We start from the raw sequence: 19,295 nt of genomic DNA on the forward strand, positions 1-19,295 counted from the left end.
AGTGTTAATTCCTATTAAACGTAGATATACGACCGTTTTTATATATTGGTCAAGTCAAGAAAGGGAACTCTTTGCTTCCTGTTGAAATACTCTACCATAGTATATTATGCTGTACAATTCCGAATAAGCCTCAAACGGTAACCGAATCGTTTAATATAATAATGTTCATATAAGCTCTCTGGCCAAGTGTAATATCACCTTTAACAGGGATGTTGGCCTGCCTCAGTGATTCATAAATGTTTATATTAGCTCTGAATAAGTGTTATATCACCTTTAACAGGGATGTTGGCTTGCCTCAGTGATTCATAAATGTTCATATAAGCTCTCTGAATAAGTGTTATATCACCTTTAACAGGGATGTTGGCTTGCCTCAGTGATTCACAAATGTTCATATAAGCTCTCTGGCCAAGTGTAAGATCACCTTTAACAGGGATGTTGGCCTGCCTCAGTGATTCATAAATGTTCATATAAGCTCTCTGAATAAGTGTAAGATCACCTTCAACAGGGATGTTGGCTTGCCTCAGTGATTCACAAATGTTCATATAAGCTCTCTGGCCAAGTGTATGATCACCTTTAACAGGGATGTTGGCTTGCCTCAGTGATTCACAAATGTTCATATAAGCTCTCTGGCCAAGTGTAAGATCACCTTCAACAGGGATGTTGGCTTGCCTCAGTGATTCACAAATGTTCATATAAGCTCTCTGAATAAGTGTAAGATCACCTTCAACAGGGATGTTGGCTTGCCTTAGTGATTCACAAATGTTCATATAAGCTCTCTGGCCAAGTGTAATATCACCTTCAACAGGGATGTTGGCTTGCCTCAGTGATTCATAAATGTTCATATAAGCTCTCTGAATAAGTGTTATATCACCTTCAACAGGGATGTTGCCTTGCCTCAGTGATTCATAAATGTTCATATAAGCTCTCTGAATCAACAGGGATGTTGGCTTGCCTCAGTGATTCATAAATGTTCATATAAGCTCTCTGAATAAGTATTATATCACCTTTAACAGGGATGTTGGCTTGCCTCAGTGATTCATAAATGTTCATATAAGCTCTCTGAATCAACAGGGATGTTGGCTTGCCTCAGTGATTCACAAATGTTCATATAAGCTCTCTGAATAAGTGTTATATCACCTTTAACAGGGACGTTGGCTTGCCTCAGTGATTCACAAATGTTCATATAAGCTCTCTGGCCAAGTGTAAGATCACCTTTAACAGGGATGTTGGCCTGCCTCAGTGATTCATAAATGTTCATATAAGCTCTCTGAATAAGTGTAAGATCACCTTCAACAGGGATGTTGGCTTGCCTTAGTGATTCACAAATGTTCATATAAGCTCTCTGGCCAAGTGTAATATCACCTTCAACAGGGATGTTGGCTTGCCTCAGTGATTCATTAATGTTCATATAAGCTCTCTGAATAAGTGTTATATCACCTTCAACAGGGATGTTGCTTGCCTCAGTGATTCATAAATGTTCATATAAGCTCTCTGAATCAACAGGGATGTTGGCTTGCCTCAGTGATTCATAAATGTTCATATAAGCTCTCTGAATAAGTATTATATCACCTTTAACAGGGATGTTGGCTTGCCTCAGTGATTCATAAATGTTCATATAAGCTCTCTGAATCAACAGGGATGTTGGCTTGCCTCAGTGATTCACAAATGTTCATATAAGCTCTCTGAATAAGTGTTATATCACCTTTAACAGGGACGTTGGCTTGCCTCAGTGATTCACAAATGTTCATATAAGCTCTCTGGCCAAGTGTAAGATCACCTTTAACAGGGATGTTGGCCTGCCTCAGTGATTCATAAATGTTCATATAAGCTCTCTGAATAAGTGTAAGATCACCTTCAACAGGGATGTTGGCTTGCCTTAGTGATTCACAAATGTTCATATAAGCTCTCTGGCCAAGTGTAATATCACCTTCAACAGGGATGTTGGCTTGCCTCAGTGATTCATAAATGTTCATATAAGCTCTCTGAATAAGTGTTATATCACCTTCAACAGGGATGTTGCCTTGCCTCAGTGATTCATAAATGTTCATATAAGCTCTCTGAATCAACAGGGATGTTGGCTTGCCTCAGTGATTCATAAATGTTCATATAAGCTCTCTGAATAAGTATTATATCACCTTTAACAGGGATGTTGCCTTGCCTCAGTGATTCATAAATGTTCATATAAGCTCTCTGAATCAACAGGGATGTTGGCTTGCCTCAGTGATTCATAAATGTTCATATAAGCTCTCTGAATAAGTGTAAGATCACCTTTAACAGGGATGTTGGCTTGCCTCAGTGATTCATAAATGTTCATATAAGCTCTCTGGCCAAGTGTAAGATCACCTTCAACAGGGATGTTGGCTTGCCTCAGTGATTCATAAATGTTGAAATGAGCTCTCTGGCTAAGTGTAAGATCACCTTCAACAGGGATGTTGGCTTGCCTCAGTGATTCATAAATGTTCATATAAGCTCTCTGGCTAAGTGTAAGATCACCTTCAACAGGGATGTTGCCTTGCCTCAGTGATTCATAAATGTTGAAATGAGCTCTCTGGCTAAGTGTAAGATCACCTTCAACAGGGATGTTGGCCTGCCTCAGTGATTCATAAATGTTGAAATGAGCTCTCTGGCTAAGTGTAAGATCACCAACGCTAGAGCTGTCGTTCATTTTAAGGCGAAATCTGAAAGGTGGATATAACTGTTGCCCTGATGCTTGCTTTCTTCGGCCAGCAAATATATTTTGTATAGCATGACATTCAGTCATTTACATGTGCGATATGCCCTTGAATTGTGATAACATGCAACAAAGTGTTTTTGCTTACATTAGTGAATGCTTACATCGTTATAACTTCCGTCCGCAGAATGTCAACAGCAGCAAGAGGAGTCTGGTGGCTCGTCTGTAGGAATCATAGCGGGGGCTGTTGTCGCCACTGCTGTCGTCGTAGGCGGCGTGGCTGCGGGAATCTTTATCTACAAATACATGAAGAAACAGAACTCCATCACTGCAAGGTTAGAGGAAACGAAAACATGGTTTAGTCGTGTTAAACCTTTTGGCGAGATAAAACGGATGGTGATCAGCTCAGTTCATAAGTCAATGATGATGAATGTTATGTTTAGAGAGAAACTTCTACTATCTACTACCATCATGGTCAAACTCATTGTGTATCATGGTCAATATGTATCATGGTCAATGTGTATCATGGTGAATATGTATCAAGGTCAATGTGTATCATGGTCAATGTGTATCATGATCAATATGTATCATGGTCAAATGGTCAATGTGTATCATGGTCAATGTGTATCATGATATTTCAGTATCATGGTCAATATGCACCATGGTCACTGTGCATTATACTCATGTCAAATCATGGCCAATGTGTTTGCATGGTCACTGTGTATCATGGTCAATGTTTATCATGGTCAATGTGAATGCATGGTCGATGTGGTCAATGTGTAGCCATGGTCAATGTGTACAATGGTCAATGTGTATATGGTCAATGTGTATATGTTCAGTGTAAATAATCGTCTATATGTATCATAGCCAATTGTTAATATGGCCAATGTGTATCATGGTCAATATGCATCATGGTCACTGTGCATTATACTCCAGTTGTATCTTGGCCAATGTGTATCATGGCCAATGTGTATCATGGTCATTGTTAATCATGGTCAATATTCATGAGGGTCAATGTTTATCAAGGCCAATGTGTATCAAAGTCATTTGGTATCAAGGTTAATTGTTATCAAGATCAATGTATATCAAGGTCAATTTGTAACATGGTCAATGTGTATCAAGGCCAATTTTTAGCATGGTCAATGTGTATCAAGGTCAATTTGTAGCATGGTCAATGTGTATCAAGATCAATTAGTAGCATAGTCAATGTGTATCAAGGTCAAATTGTAGCATGTTCAATGAGTATCAAGATCAATGTGAATGCATAGTCAATGTGTATCAAGGTCAATTTGTAGCATGGTCAATGTGTATCAAGGTCAATTTGTAGCATGGTCAATGTGTATCAAGGTCAATGTGTAGCGTGGTCAAAGTGTATCAAAGACAATGTAAATGCATAGTCAATGTGCATCAAGGTCAATTTGTAGCATAGTCAATGTGTATCAAGGTCAATGTGTATCGAGATCAATGCAAATGCATGGTCAATGTGTATCAATGTCAATGTAAATGCATGGTCAATGTGTATCAAGGTCGATTTGTAGCATAGTCAATGTGTATCAAGGTCGATTTGTAGCATGGTCAATGTGTATCAAGGTAAATGTGAATGCACAGTCAATGTGTATAATGGTGAATGTGAATACATAGTCAATGTGTATAAAGGTCAATTTGAAGCATAGTCAATGTGTATCAAGGTCAATTTGTAGCATGGTCAATGTGTACCATGTGCATAATGCAAACAAATATTTGTAAGATCGGAAAGTTTAACTGGAATTGACGCCAACTGAGTTTTGTTATAACTCTTTGTCATCATATAACGCCAAGGTAAAACAACAATTGTCAGAGGCATTGTTAAGAAAAACAATAAATTCCATGAATTAAGCAAACACATAAATGGTGATGTTGCAATTTTATTATTATTTCAGAGCGAGTGCAGGACTTTTCGATAGCGCTGGAAATAAGCACTTCAAACTTCGAGTCGATCAAGACCCTTCCGCGTCCAAGTCTACCTCTTCCGCGCCGCCGATGCCGTACAAGCTGCCAAAGGAGGTACTACCTCAAGGAACAATGAGCGCCCCGGTGAACCTGTACACAGACGCGACTGGGGACCACCCAGCACCGGCTCCTGTAGGGGCCCTTCCACCGATTATCGGCCTGGGGGGCGGTCCGGCCCCTGCCTTGAACCTACCGCCGGCGGAATGATGCTCAGATATAAGAAACAGTTATCAGACTTAAAAATACATACATGTATCTACAAGGATATTTTGAAGTGAAAATAATTAATTTTTGTATACATTTCGTTTATTATATTAGGTTTTTTAGTTTATTTACAACGTTTGTGTCAATACCACTTGATAACCATCTTTACGAGTACCTATTTTTGTGAGATAAATACTCAAAGGTCAATTTAAATGTTCAATGTTGATGTTTACACTTTTGTTAGAACCACTTTATTTAAGTCCATTCAATACATGAAATGAACATGTTTTGTTGTTGAACTTTTAATTAATTATATTTTTTGTTATATTTTTCTACTTTGTTTACTAATTGTAACATTTTATTTCGTAAATAATGTAGTTGTGTTTTTCTTTTTTGTGCTACACTTGAATTGTATAAACTAATAAACATCGGCAGTTGTATGTGTATTTCGTAATTTTAAAAAAAGTGTGTTTTTATATGCTCACTTTAAGACATACTATTTCTTTCCAAACCATCGCCGTATACTTTTTACATATATAATAATAAATGTTTTGGGTTTTTTTAAGGCAAAAGTTTACAAACAAATGCTGTTTTAGTGACTGTGATATTGCGTGTTATGACGACACAACACATAGCTGTGATACTTCCTCTGTGATAAAGTTTTTTTAATAGAGCTTTGCTTTGATTTTTATTCCAGATACATACTTTGTTTTAAATGTATTAGTAGTTCATTTTGGTCTTTATCATTTCTAACAGCTAACTTACTAAATAACGTTTTATTTTAATATTTCTTTTTTAATATGCAGTTTTTACATTTTTAGATTAATAAACAGGGTTAACATATTTTGTTTAGCAAAACTATCCGTTGATCATTTTATCTTTAATAAAACGTTCTTCTCTGTGTGTTTGTTCTTGTCAATTGTCATTCTCTATTCGAGTGGTGAGGTCAAAGTTTAAGATTTGTCCGCCTTCATTGGGTATTTTAATGATAGAATGTAAGCCAATTGGATCTATTTCAATACTCAAGTTTCCGACAGGTTACGAGTGTAAGGGATCATTTAAGACTATAAGTTTATTCCATGGCCGAGAGATAAGATATGTTCATCCAAACCCGAGCGTAGGGTGTTCTGCGGAAACGAGGTTTACCGACAACACCCTGCGTGAGGGTTGGGATGAAGCTTTCTCCCACCTCAGATAAGTAGATCCAATAGTTCAACCATGCTAGAAATTCTTATCTTGCCTTTGCCCACGGGCAAAGATAAAACAAGTACCCGTATGGAACTCCTTGTTAATGGTCATCACATTGTAATTACCTCCCTTGTTGAAGATTGTCGTCTGTAGAATCATAGAAACCTTGTCTTGTGGCAATAATTAGAATTCTAATTAATTATTTCTCGCTTCAAATGTCATCATAAAATGTTTTCACGCTTATTTCAAGAAATAATGCTTCACTCTCATTAGAACTATTTAAAGACTATAAATATAATATGAATCACTGCGCGCATATCCATGACAACCACGAATGATCACATCCAAACGCATTTATTTTCACTACGCTACATGACAAAAACACAAGAAGCATGATGTGCATAAACGTGGATATATTGTAGGCAGTGTTCTTTTGAACAATGGTGGCAACACGAAAAGATAAGTATCCACTGCATTTACCACCAGATAATTTCTGTTAAGCTTGTGTAGCGCTGGATCCCAGGAGAATTTTATACATGTACCTTCAGACTATTGTTTGCAAAATAGTATACTTCTTACCCCTGCTTATAAGAGTTCTCTTATTGCGACATGTCCACCTTTAATTGGTACGCTTTTTAACTTACATGTTAATTTCACACAAAATTCATGGATCATGATACATTCATGGAGATGAAATATTTCAACAATAAAGTAACATAATGGAACTACAGGACAAGTCACAAGGCCAAATTTGTTTCGTTAAAGCCAAACGGTTCAAGGCCTAACGAACACTAAAGGAGTGAAACGAATCGAATCGAACTAAGTTACTTACTACAGACTGACCTACTTACCTTGAAGCGAGGCTATTCCGTTCCATCATTCAGGAATAAGCAACAATAAATGCTTTCAACGTAGTTTGACTGCAAGTCTTCAACTGCTTTGCAAGTATAAATTAACAAGTGATGATAACGAGTACTCCTCAGATCCTCATGGATTCTAATCCATCCATGGCAACGGTTTAATGCAGCAATTAATGCAGCAAAATAAAACAAGTGACAGTAAAGGACAAGTCAAGAGCCTTTCTTTTAGCCTCGATTAGAGGCAATAGATTCGAAGCCTAACAAACGAGAAGTTGAACCATGAGGATGAACGCGGCTGTACTATTATTCTCTGTTCTAAGTAGCACGTGTACCGTTTTAGAAAATACAATGTAAACTATATGGACAAACGCAATAGCCAAGATCCTAGCCCCAATTCAAGGCACACGGAAATGTGTAGTCCAATACAGAAGACATTTATCGACGAATATAAATGATTTCACAGTATATGAATATGTGTCTACATAGTTGCCAATGTACAATATAGAGCGAGAAAGAGAGAGAGAGAGAGAGAGGTACCCCATTTTAAAGGTGCTTGTGAATCCGTTAAAGACACAAGAATCACAATTTTATTGACATTTTGCCATAAACGGCGACTTTACAAAGACTGTTTTAAAAACTCAAAAGAAAACCAGTATTTAAGGTTTTTCTTCAGCCCGACATTTGACCGCCGGTCACCCGAGATAAACATGAGTGGAGGTTATTGCACGTTGTTAGATTAGATATAAAAATACACAGGCTCAATTCTAACCTAATATGCATCCTTAACAAAAACGTTTGGAATGTTTTCTGCAACTGTGGAATGAACTTATTCACTTAGTTTTCGTTAAACACGTCTTCGTTCTTGCGAGCGTATTTTAAAGCTAAGATTAAATTGGTCGACGGAATTGAAATCATGTAAATTACATATGTATGGATGCGTTGCGGGATATGTTTGTATACGTAAAAGTGTACCATACCATCAGGATCAAACGTGGCTTAAAGCCAAAATCAGAGTCGAAATAGAGATGCACCTCTAAATATAGAAGCGAAGGTCTAAATCTAACGGTGCACCTAAAAATAGACGTACACCTACATTTATGAAATAGAGGTGCATCTCTATTTATATCTGGTCTTTTTAAGGAGCGCACATTTGTTTTATTTAATATTACATATTAAAGCTGCACTCTCACAACTATACCATTTTTACAACTATTTTAATTTATGTCATGGAAAGAGCAAATTTTGGCATAAATTTCTGCAAACCAATGATTTTAGATTGCTGACAAAATCTCAGATCGTAGATTTTCATATTTCCGTTCGAAAATTAATGTTTTATGGATTAAACCTTACTAACGGTTTAAGAAAAATGCATAAAACATTATTTTTTAAACTAAAATATAAAAATCTGCGATCTATTAATTGTCAGCAGTCTTAAATGCCTGGCTTCCATGGATTTTCGCAAAAGTGGCTCGTTCCAAGATAAACAATAAAAAAGTTGACAAAACGTTCAATCTGTGAGAAATATTGTGCGATGTAAAATGTTGACCCAAGAACACTGTTCATGATAAATGTTCATGTCGTTTGGGCGATGTGTCAGGTGGCGTGATCTAATTGAACCATTAAGCTCATCTGTTATTCGAAGAAAAAGGTAGATATATTGTAGCCTTGGCGTCATTGTCGGCGTGCAAATCTATAACCTTGGCATTATTAAAATGTTCAAGATTTTTAAATGAAACTGTGTTAACATGTTGCCATGAGTGGTAGTGTGTTCAAATGTACAGCAAGACATATAACTCTGGCTTTAGATTAACGCCACCAAAGATAGTTGGCGTCCTTTGGTCTGAAATGAAACTGTTGAAAATCAATCGAGTCACTTGTAGACAAGCAGACATTCATGTACCTATACAATCCCATATGTTAATCCGAAGTGATCTACGTTGGTTGTGAATAGGCTTTGGAGTAGAATTTCCTACTTTCTTTAGCTTTCATATGCATTTCAAACATTATAAATAATCACAGCTACTTTCTTTTCCACTGTGTGATCACGTGATGATCATAAGATTGTGAAGCGCTGGATCCAAAGTGACAATTATACATGTACGCCCATGCCATTGTTTGCAAAATACCATACTTACACAACACCTGCTTATAAGTCTTCTCTTATTCTGACATGTTACCCTTAAGTTGGCAATTTTATTAACTTACTAGTTAATTTCACAAAAATAATGTTCATCACTCGATCGGAGATGGTATGTTAATGCTTTCTGGGAAATATACCGATACGAACAACACTATTCCGAAAACTAGATTTGCTGCAAATTTCTATTTTCAAGTATAAAATCACAGTTGCTAGTTCACATTAATCTTCGATCATGGATAAGTACCCGATTTTAAGGCATCTTCGCGCCATTTTGATCGTAAACGAGAAAGTTGCACGCGTTAGATGACGTTGACGCCGGCACGTCAAATATGCACCGACGGTCGGTTACGTAGGGAATGGAGATACCTAAACGGCAAAACAGGTCTCGACCGACCCGCATGTGTGGTTCCGGAGAAATCGACGGCATTAACTTTACCTACTAAGGTATGGCAAAGATCGCTGAAAAACTACGGTTTGGGACGCATATTGCGGCCTTACAAACGGGTGACCGAATAACGTCCTAAGCACACCGAAAATTGTGTCACGTAGGTACGAGCTACTCCTACACTGCAAAATTGATCCCAACGTCAGCACGTGCAGGGATAATTAGTAATCTTCGATACGAGGTACCCCATTTACGGTATTTTCGCACCATTTTGACCGTAAACGAAAAAGTTGCACGCGTTTGGAACCGTTGATGCCGGCACGTCAGAGAGGCGCCGACGGTCGCATCACGTAGGGGATGGAGATACCTAAACGGCAATTCCGGTCTTGACCGCCCCGTATTTGTGGGAAATAAAAAATATATCGTATCTTAATTATACACATATAACATACCTAATTACATGACTTGTATTCACATTGTCATTGATCAATAACAACCAAAGGGTACAGTAGGGATAATTGGCATTAGCTCTATTGATTTAGAAATGACAAGTGTCATCTATCTAGTGTCTATAATGGTAAATTATAGCATATTTAAGTGTGTTAAGATATCTTTAGTTTAAATAATATCTTATTACATATTTTACAGACATTAAGTACAATATATGAATATGATGATTAATGGATTGGAAAACAAGTTAAATAACTTAAATTAATTCCTTTTAGGAAAGTAAATATCTTTAAGAAGCAATTCAAATAATATGCGCTTTCTATACTTTAACATACGGGATTTTCAATCGAGGATAACAAAGCATTAACGAACGTAAAAGCACTGACATGTGTGAATACCTTTTAGGGTGAGTTTATTTATCCCGTTGGCGCCAGAATATTTACAAAACATGTCTGATTAAAAAATAATTGTTTAATAACATCAAAATGTGTCATTACATTGAAGTAAAATATGACAAAGAAAACACTTTTTAAATGGGTAAAACCGCCCCGTAGCAACCGTGGTCGACGAAAGGTTATCGCCCACTATATTTATTAAGATAAATGATAGATATCTGCTTTGATTTTTCAAATAGCAAAGTAGATCAACACACAAAAACGTTGATTGTTTAGAGTATACGCACATCTACCGCCATTCGGAACTCCTCGGCCATTTTCCATCAAAAACAACCTCGGATGTATGCAGGTATATTATTAATTGTAGTGTTAACCATGTTTGTTGTACATCTAAGTGTCAACTGATTACCAATGAAGCGGATTATTGCATAAAAGATTAAGATTCCCACGAGTAAAGTCAGTTTAACTTCTAAATTTAAATTAATACACGATCTACTTTCATCGTTGAAATGATGTAAAGAGTTCTGACATCGTAAATCGTCCATATTCATCCGTGTTTCTTTTTCGAGCGAAAATGGGCGAGGAGTTCCGAATCATCTGTCGCTTGTTTACTTTTTCGTCTATTTTCTCCTCCTTTTGAAGAGTAATTACGCAATAAGCTTTCGTACAAAGTGTTCGTGCGAACAAATGTACGAACAAAAAACCCTCTTGCGAAGTTGTCGTAGATTTCGTCTAGTTCGTACGAATTTATAAAACGGCCCTTTTTGTAATATTTCGCTAATCATGTGTATATGGAGACTAGTTTATGTTAAAATGGAGTGCTTGTCGTAATGTATCTCGCCATTTAGGTATAGTATATGTTAAATTTATGCCACTCAAAGTAACTTAATTTCACTGAGCAAAACAAAACCTATTAGAGATAGTTAAATCACTAAGACCTGGTGTATTCGGGTTATATTAAACACTTGTCTGAAGTACGCGAGTTGTTATCTACCGTCCCAAATTTAGTTTTGATGATTTACCCATTACTTACAAGATGTTCGGCACAAGGTTGTATTACTGTGATTATAAATTAGTGATAACAGTATTTTAATACTAATATGACACTGATTTAAAAATATGATGAAATATGTTTCACAATACAGTGTCAGGTTGTTCTCCACAATTGTACATGAGGTATTTGTCGGAAAACACAATGAAAGTATAGAGTAGAGATTTGTTTATGAGAAAATAGTTATTCCAATGTAAAAGAATCATCTGTACAAATGATGGAAAAGGCTTACGACGTTAATGGTGTTAACGGAGAAAGAGTTGCACAAACCAGAAGTGACGCCGTCGTGACGTCATCGGTGGACGATGCCGCTACGCCGGATGTTGCGCGGCAGACATCAATCAATGATAGTCAGGCGTCCGTCACGGTGGAGGAGGCAGATACGTCCGGTCTGCCGATAGACAGAGGTTGGGCATGGGTGGTATTAGCTGGTGAGTATGTTTTCATGGGTAAATAAATTACGTATAAAAAAGTAGTATCAATACAATTTGTTCGTTTCTTGCTATTTGTGAGAGTGTTTTATACTAGAAGAACACGCAAGTATTTTCTCGCCGAGGATAAATGCTTATTTATGTGACTGAAATGCTGCTTAATAAAACTACTATGAATTGTATATGCACTTTACTTATAGTGAAACCCATACTAAATGTACGTTGGGACTAGACACCAGATGGTTCCGAAATCGGCAAATACAGAATTTCCTCACAACGAGCATAGAATTGTCAACACGAGCTAGTAGGAGGTCGTTAATACATCCTTTTACATGATTCAAATAATATTTTGTCGCTGTCTCACTCGTTTAAAAATAGCGCATTATGGTTTCCCAGTTTATAATGTGTATATTAAGCATTGAAATGCACGTGCTTAGCACTGATGTAAATTCCGACGCTATTTTTAACTAACTGGGATTTACGTGGTAGGCAGACCCAGTATATTTTCGAATTGGAACAATACGCAAAAACTTCGAAGGATACATGTGTCGTAAGCGATGTGATACATCAGTTATTTAGGTTCAAACGCGATGTACACAGCGATAGCAATAGTATGTAGTTTTCAACATGTTTTTTTCTTGGAGTTGTATCATCTGGTGTCTAGTCCCTTTAATTTCGTCTTTATATGTGAATTGATAGTATTTGCCTAGACCTCCAATATGCATCCTAATTGGTTATTTACTGATAATGCTTGCAATGTCTTATCTTAGTTTGCAGAATAGTAGGATTTTTTGTATATGAAAGTGTTCAGTTTGTTTTTCTAAAGATCTGTACCAAAGTTTATCTATCAATTTGAAATGTAATTGAAACATTGCATATATTAAATCTTTAGACTGTAATTTAAATCCAAAATGGGCAATACGGTTGTATGTTTATCCTCAGGCATTCATCCCGGCATTAGGCAATGCTTTTTAATGAATCATAGTCCCATTTAACACAAATAAATTTAGTGTTTGCACTCATATCTCCGACGCTTGTATTGTCACGTAGATTTTATATAAAATAATTTAGAAGGCACTTTACAGTAGCAATCGCCAAACAATTCAATTTACAGGCCAAACTGGCTATGTCATAGGCGTTGGGACCACGGGAAATACTTCGAGATAATGAACATTAGATTTAACCGAAATACAAAAAGTGTACAACCTAACCGAAAAAAACGAGTTTGACTAAGCGAGTTTCTTCTGTAATTAGTAATGGGGTTTTTTGTCCACTAAACAGTGCGGGTTAAATACAAAAGGCAAATAACGTATCGCTAGACTACATTTATCATATACCCATCATAAATCCACACGCAATACATATCGCGAAATACGGTAGTCCGTATACCACTCCAGTGCAATACCGCCGTAACCCACTCTGCTGACGTAACATCGTAAACGTATCATTGTGCGATGTTAAAATGACGTCATAAAACAAAATAATGCGTCATTAAAATTAAAATTACATTTATTATGAAAACACATGTTTCTGAAGTGATATAACTACATGTAGTTTATAATAAAATTGTTATAAGTACTGCGTTTTGATCCGGAATACCGCATTCGACTCTCGTGGCTTGTGCCTTGTGAAATCCGAATCTGCAAAATTCCACTCAAGTCGAATACAATCTCCTGAATAAAAACGCAGTACTTAAAACCGCATTATATCTGTCTTCCCAGCATGTACATTCGAGATCACGGTGTACGGCGGCATGATGCGCTCCTTCGGCGTATTCTTCCTGCAGTACCAGATGCGCTTCCAGTCAAACGCCTCCCAGACAGCCATCACCAACCTCATCCAGAACCTGGTGCTCAGCGTTACTGGTACGTTTCTCCCTCATTATGTATGAGTTTACCCTTAGGAATTGTATTAGATATATCTTCATATTGTAACGCTGCGTACTTTGTTAAATTTAAAGCCAAATAAATGCCCATGTCTTCAGTATTTATTTGCTGCTAACTTGGGGTCACGTGTTTCCTCACCCTGATAGTAACACGTTCTTGTTCGTTTCCTGGGTAGAAACCAAACTGTTGTCTATTTTGTGAGGCAATGAAAACGTACCCCTGCCCTGGTGGCGATCCAACACGCTACCTCTTGGCAGAGAGGTGGTTACCTAAACCATAATACCACTTTTACTAACATGCTTTATTTCGAATGTCCATTTACGCCGAACTACAATACTTTGGGCCAATCCTTTTGATTTATTTTAATTTTATACGCCACTTGGTACTACAATAAAATAAGTTTTGCACACTGGGCCGATCATAATAAAACGTTTACCTACATTTTACAGACCGACTGACAAAAACTCTTCGTTTTGAACTCAGAAGTAAGCAAAAATGATTATGTATCATGCTGCTCATTTTACAATGTTAGCCATGAATAGTTGAGTATAGCCTTGAGTTAAATATCACAACAAAATGTGAAGAAACCCAGATCATATGCCCGTGAGATAAACAAAATCAATTTGACAAAAGCCTTGCACACACATTGAGTCCAACCTGAATCCTTTATTGTGGTGCCATTATTAAACCGTCTACATTCTCATTTCAGCCCTGTTCGTGATGACCATTGGTCTCCAGAGGTTTTCTAGCCGGGTGGCGGTGTGTGCCGGGGGCCTCCTTACTGTAATCGGCTACGTCATTTCCGCATATGCAACTGATATAGCTTTCCTCTACTTCGGCATGGGGGTTCTTGGAGGTAGGTTGTACATTAGAACATAATATAATGTGAGAGCTATATCCTTTAAAATGTATCATTATGGCTAATGTCACAGTGAATCGAATACAGTCGAACCGCGTTGGCTCGACTTCACAGGGACCGGCGAAAGTACCTCGAGCCTCGGAAAGTTCTTGCCTAGCAGGAATGCTTTTATAATACCTTCAGTATACCTTCAGTATATAGAAATCGGGCCTTTCCATCAAGTTCGAGCAATTTGAGCCAAGCGAGTGCGAGCCAATCTGGTATGTACAACACTTATAAAGCCCTTGGTCATCAAAACATAGGGGCAAAAAAGAGCATTCAAACAGCATTCCTTCAAACAATAATGTGTTTTATTTCTTTCAATGTGCTATCAATAATATCTTTGACGCCCGGAAACAAACTACAGTCAAAGATATACAGTTATTTGTTAGACAGGCGTATCAGACATTTGATTTCATCTTTAACATTTTAATAACGAGACGAATGTCAATGCAAGGCATCAAAGACGCGGCTGAATGTTTTTTAATTATTAGTTTATGTTTATTGTTGTTGACATGAGGGCACTAAAGAGTTGAATATCTAAGGTAAAGCTGTTGTATAGTTGCTACATAGTAACCATGACATTTATATCAATAATGACTAATACTATTAAAAATTATAATCAAAGCGCTGAAAGCGTTGAAAGGCTGTAGGCGCGACAAGCGGCATTTTCCTCTTTTTTTGCTATTTTGTGCACATGCAATAAAACTCGAATCCAAGAAATCTTTTGCATGGCCCTAAACTGTAACCGATAAGTACCTGTCATAGCCTAACAATCCGTTATGAAATTGATGTGTTTTTTTAAATACAATTAGCTTGTTTCATAACAGTAACAGATACACCTATTTGTAATAGGCTATATTGACATTGCTTTCATCTCGCAAATGTATTGCTAGTGTAAAGTTAATGAAAGAAACCCGATATTGGCTGAGGATGTTTTGACTATTTGTAGTAGGTTAAAAAGGCTTTTTGTCAACACATTTCAAATTTCTGCAACCCTCGGTTCGTCACAAAGATGTATTTAAGATTCTTCGGCTTTCTTTCAAATTCACATTAACGGTGCAATCTTATGAACGTATTCAATAAAATGAGTCTAGAAATCTGCAGTATTGTAAACCGCATAACGACATAATGTTTACGTCCAATTGTGAAACCTAAGCGCATTAATTCTTTAAAAAATACCACGTCAAAAAGTAGATCTGACGTCACCTCAGTTCGATACATATTTGTAATAAATTGAACTTCAGCTAGTATTAAAAATGAACACAAAATTGAGGAAATAAAAACAAACAATGTATTGCCATTCGTGACGTTTACACATATTTTGGAGTATTGAAAAATCCTTAATTGAAACGGCCCTCGTGCAATTTCAGGGGCAGGACTTGCGTTGATTCACCCTCCCATGTTGGCAATCATAGGCGCCTACTTCAACCGACACCGAGGTCTCGCCAACAGCATATTCACAGCCGGCGGCTCCCTCGGCGGCCTTATCTGGCCATCAGTGGTCGTCCGCCTCTTCGAAGAGTATGGATACTCAGGCGCAATGCTCATAGTCTCCGGAATGCTTATGAACATCTTAGTCGCCGGGGTGCTTATGCGCCCGCTGGAGCTTTTTCAGAAAGAGTGTCAGAGAAGGGCACCGGCAAATAACAGCGATGAACTACTTAGTGATGATTTGCATGAAAGAGATTTAAACAATGACAAGAGAAGTACACTGCTGGAATCTTTTGATGATACGCCAATCAGTATTGAGGAAACACATGGACTTATTGCGGATGCCACCGTTGACCTTGATCATGTTCATGGTAGTATGGATAATTTGAGTAAAAAGAAAGCACGTTCTATTATAGATATAACGGGTTCAATAACAGACATGCGGGGATCAAAAACGAATTTAAATGGATCAAGACATAACGTCAATGGCTCAACAAAAATTGAATTCATGCGAATGAAATCTTACGATCCCGAGATAGGCCGCTATGTAACCCCAGGATCAACCATGATTGAACAAATTCGGAGACCACGGACTATATCCGAAAGTGGGGGTTCACAATTAACTCATCGCTTGAGCGGAAGTAAAAGTCAGTTGTCAAGAGTAATTGACGCCGTGAATAGATCCAAAGTTGCGATCTACACCAGTGACGCTGGCTTATGTGGTTCATTTCTGGACCTTAACATTGACATGGTAGAAAAGGCAAAATCGGAAGTTGATGTCCGTGGAGATAACGTAAGTGAGAAAAGTGATAAAGCCTGCTGTCTGCCGTGCAGAAGTTGCGTTAAGGACGTCATGTGTACCGTCTTTGACGTGTCCCTTTTAAAGAACCCACTATTTCTAGTATTTTTACTCATGGCATTTTGTACTTTGTCTGGAGTCGGGCTAGTGCCGGTTTATGTCCCCACCCACGCCAAGGACGTTGGACTAACAAACCAGCAAATAGGCGTCCTGATTTCCATAACAGCGGCCACAGACCTGGTGGCAAAGATATTCTTTGGGTTCATAGCGGATCGGAAGTGGATACAGCGACCGGTCATCCTGGCAAGCACTTCCATTCTGCTCGGCACTGCCTGCCATTTAGCGCGCTATATGACAAACTTCATCACCGTTCTCATTTTTACACTCATAGCTGGTAGGTTGCAATTTATATTTACACTTAAATATGTTAAAAAGAATGGCATTTTAATCATACGAAAATGTATACGTAAATGAAAGTTTGTACACAGTAACCTGACTTAAAATCATGTTATATTCATTTGTTCAACGAAATTCGAGCTTTCATACATTACCCCACCCTACACTACAGGTCAGCCACGTATGCTTGTACTGCTTTTGTAAGAGAGGGACAATTGACATAGGGCGTGCGGGTTATTTAACAGCATTAATGACTACAGGACTATATAGACCACGTGACTAAAATAATGGCTATTTGACTAATATGCCGACTCTGTTACTTGGGTGCTATTTTAATAAAGGACAATTTGACGAGTTTGGTTTGTGGTCACCAAGCCGGACAAGTGGGATTTCTCCGAGAACACCTGTTCCCCCCCCCCCCCCATCACAAGATCACACTCTCGCGTAAAATCGTGCCAACGAGTGATTTATATAATGTTGTAATAACTTGTTTCACAGTTGTTGTAAAAAAGTTTAAACTAAACTAATTTGACAAGGGGTCTATGATCGGGCGAAGTAAATTTCTTTACTTAGGGTGATATGACCAGGCTCTGCTTGATAATCTACAGGGGTGTGTTGCGGCCAGTATATCTCAATGTATGCGGTCCTCCTGATGGACGTAATCGGAGTTGACAAGTTTAAGCAGTCCCTGGGCTTCGGGACTCTCGTGCATGGAGTATCCGTGGCCATCTTCTTCCCCGTCGCTGGTAAGTGGGCACTACCCTACCAATAAGTGCTGCCAATTTTGGTAAATAAGATGTATTAGGTGTTCGATCAGTTTATTCATACACAATACCAGACATATTGCTCCCAGTTTGTACAAACAGAATTTGAGACTTTTTATTAACTTAATTTTTATTGAAAATACACTATATTCCCGTGCACCAACGGGAGAGATTTATCCAAATGGCGATGATCTTGCGGACAAAGGCATGTCATTTTTTTCGGATCCAAATTGGACACGACCACCAGACCCGGTGTACCCGGATACATACGACCACAAGGCCTGGTGTACCCGGATACATACGACCACCAGACCCCCTGTACCCGGATACAGACGACCACCAGACCTGGTGTACCCGGATACATACGACCACCAGACCCGGTGTACCCGGATACATACGACCACCAGACCCGGATACATACGACCACCAGACCCGGTGTACCCGGATACATACGACCACCAGACCCGGTGTACCCGGATACATACGACCACCAGACTTGGTGTACCCGGATACATACGACCACCAGACCCGGTGTACCCGGATACATACGACCACCAGACTTGATGTACCCGGATACATACGACCACCAGACCCGGTGTACCCGGATACATACGACCACCAGACCCGGTGTACCCGGATGCATACGACCACCAGACCCGGTGTACCCCGGATACATACGACCACCAGACCCGGTGTACCCCGGATACATACGACCACCAGACCCGGTGTACCCCGGATACATACGACCACCAGACCTGGTGTACTCGGATACATACGACCACCAGACTTGGTGGTGTTCCGGGAACCAAACGTTGACAATGTATACAATTTTTCATCGTAATTTGTTAACGGGCTTTATTATTGTGGAAAATAGGACAATATCTGAAGCGCATTTGATCATGTATTTACCTAAGCCAGATTCAACACTATAAACTGTTAATTTTCCAGGTCTGCTGCGGGACTACACCGGGTCGTACGTTTCGTCCTTCCATCTGGTAGGCGGTCTGGCCTATATCGGGGCTTTCCTAGTGGTCCTCATCGAAAGGCTCAAGTCCCCACCATCAGACAAGGCATAGTGAAAGAAACTCATCAGTGTTCACGCTCTCATCCACAGTCATAAAATAGCCCAAACGTCATGAATATTTTAAGAACACTGTTTTCGGGTCAATATTTCACATTACTTGCAGTCAGAGGGGCGGGGGGCGACAACAGTTTGTTGACAATGCATACAATGAAACTTGTTCCCGTGGTAGAGCGGGAACAGGGAACAATGTGTTAACAAAATAACTGAAGATGTCCTTAGTCGCTTACTATATAATATAACAATATTTAGAACAAAAACAAGTTAAGTTTT

General features: G+C 38.5%; 2 protein-coding genes across 2 annotated transcripts in view; both read left to right on the top strand.

Moving 5' to 3' along the window:
* Positions 1-5,765, top strand: part of LOC128219136 (uncharacterized) — a 43,371-nt gene extending 37,606 nt beyond the window's left edge. Inside the window, 2 exon segments of the mRNA XM_052926956.1 lie at positions 2,859-3,006; positions 4,591-5,765. Of these exon segments, the coding sequence (XP_052782916.1) occupies positions 2,859-3,006; positions 4,591-4,867 (425 nt within the window). The 3' untranslated portion in view covers positions 4,868-5,765.
* Positions 5,766-11,439: 5,674 nt separating this feature from the next.
* On the top strand, positions 11,440-19,293 carry LOC128220471 (monocarboxylate transporter 12-like). The gene is made up of 6 exons (XM_052928877.1): positions 11,440-11,764; positions 13,486-13,629; positions 14,360-14,506; positions 15,922-17,175; positions 17,786-17,923; positions 18,890-19,293. Exons 1-6 carry the CDS (start codon positions 11,548-11,550, stop codon positions 19,015-19,017), a joined length of 2,028 nt encoding a protein of 675 aa, XP_052784837.1. The 5' UTR covers positions 11,440-11,547; the 3' UTR covers positions 19,018-19,293.
* Positions 19,294-19,295: the final 2 nt, after the last annotated feature.

Source organism: Mya arenaria, chromosome 15, assembly GCF_026914265.1.
Source record: "Mya arenaria isolate MELC-2E11 chromosome 15, ASM2691426v1".
NCBI lineage: Eukaryota > Metazoa > Mollusca > Bivalvia > Myida > Myidae > Mya > Mya arenaria.

Coding starts and splice junctions, on each gene's coding strand:
- LOC128220471 (XM_052928877.1), top strand. CDS start 11,548: ATGATGGAAAAGGCTTACGACGTTAATGGTGTTAACGGAGAAAGAGTT. Junction 11,765..13,485: donor GGCATGGGTGGTATTAGCTG/GTGAGTATGTTT, acceptor CTGTCTTCCCAG/CATGTACATTCGAGATCACG. Junction 17,176..17,785: donor CATTTTTACACTCATAGCTG/GTAGGTTGCAAT, acceptor GATAATCTACAG/GGGTGTGTTGCGGCCAGTAT.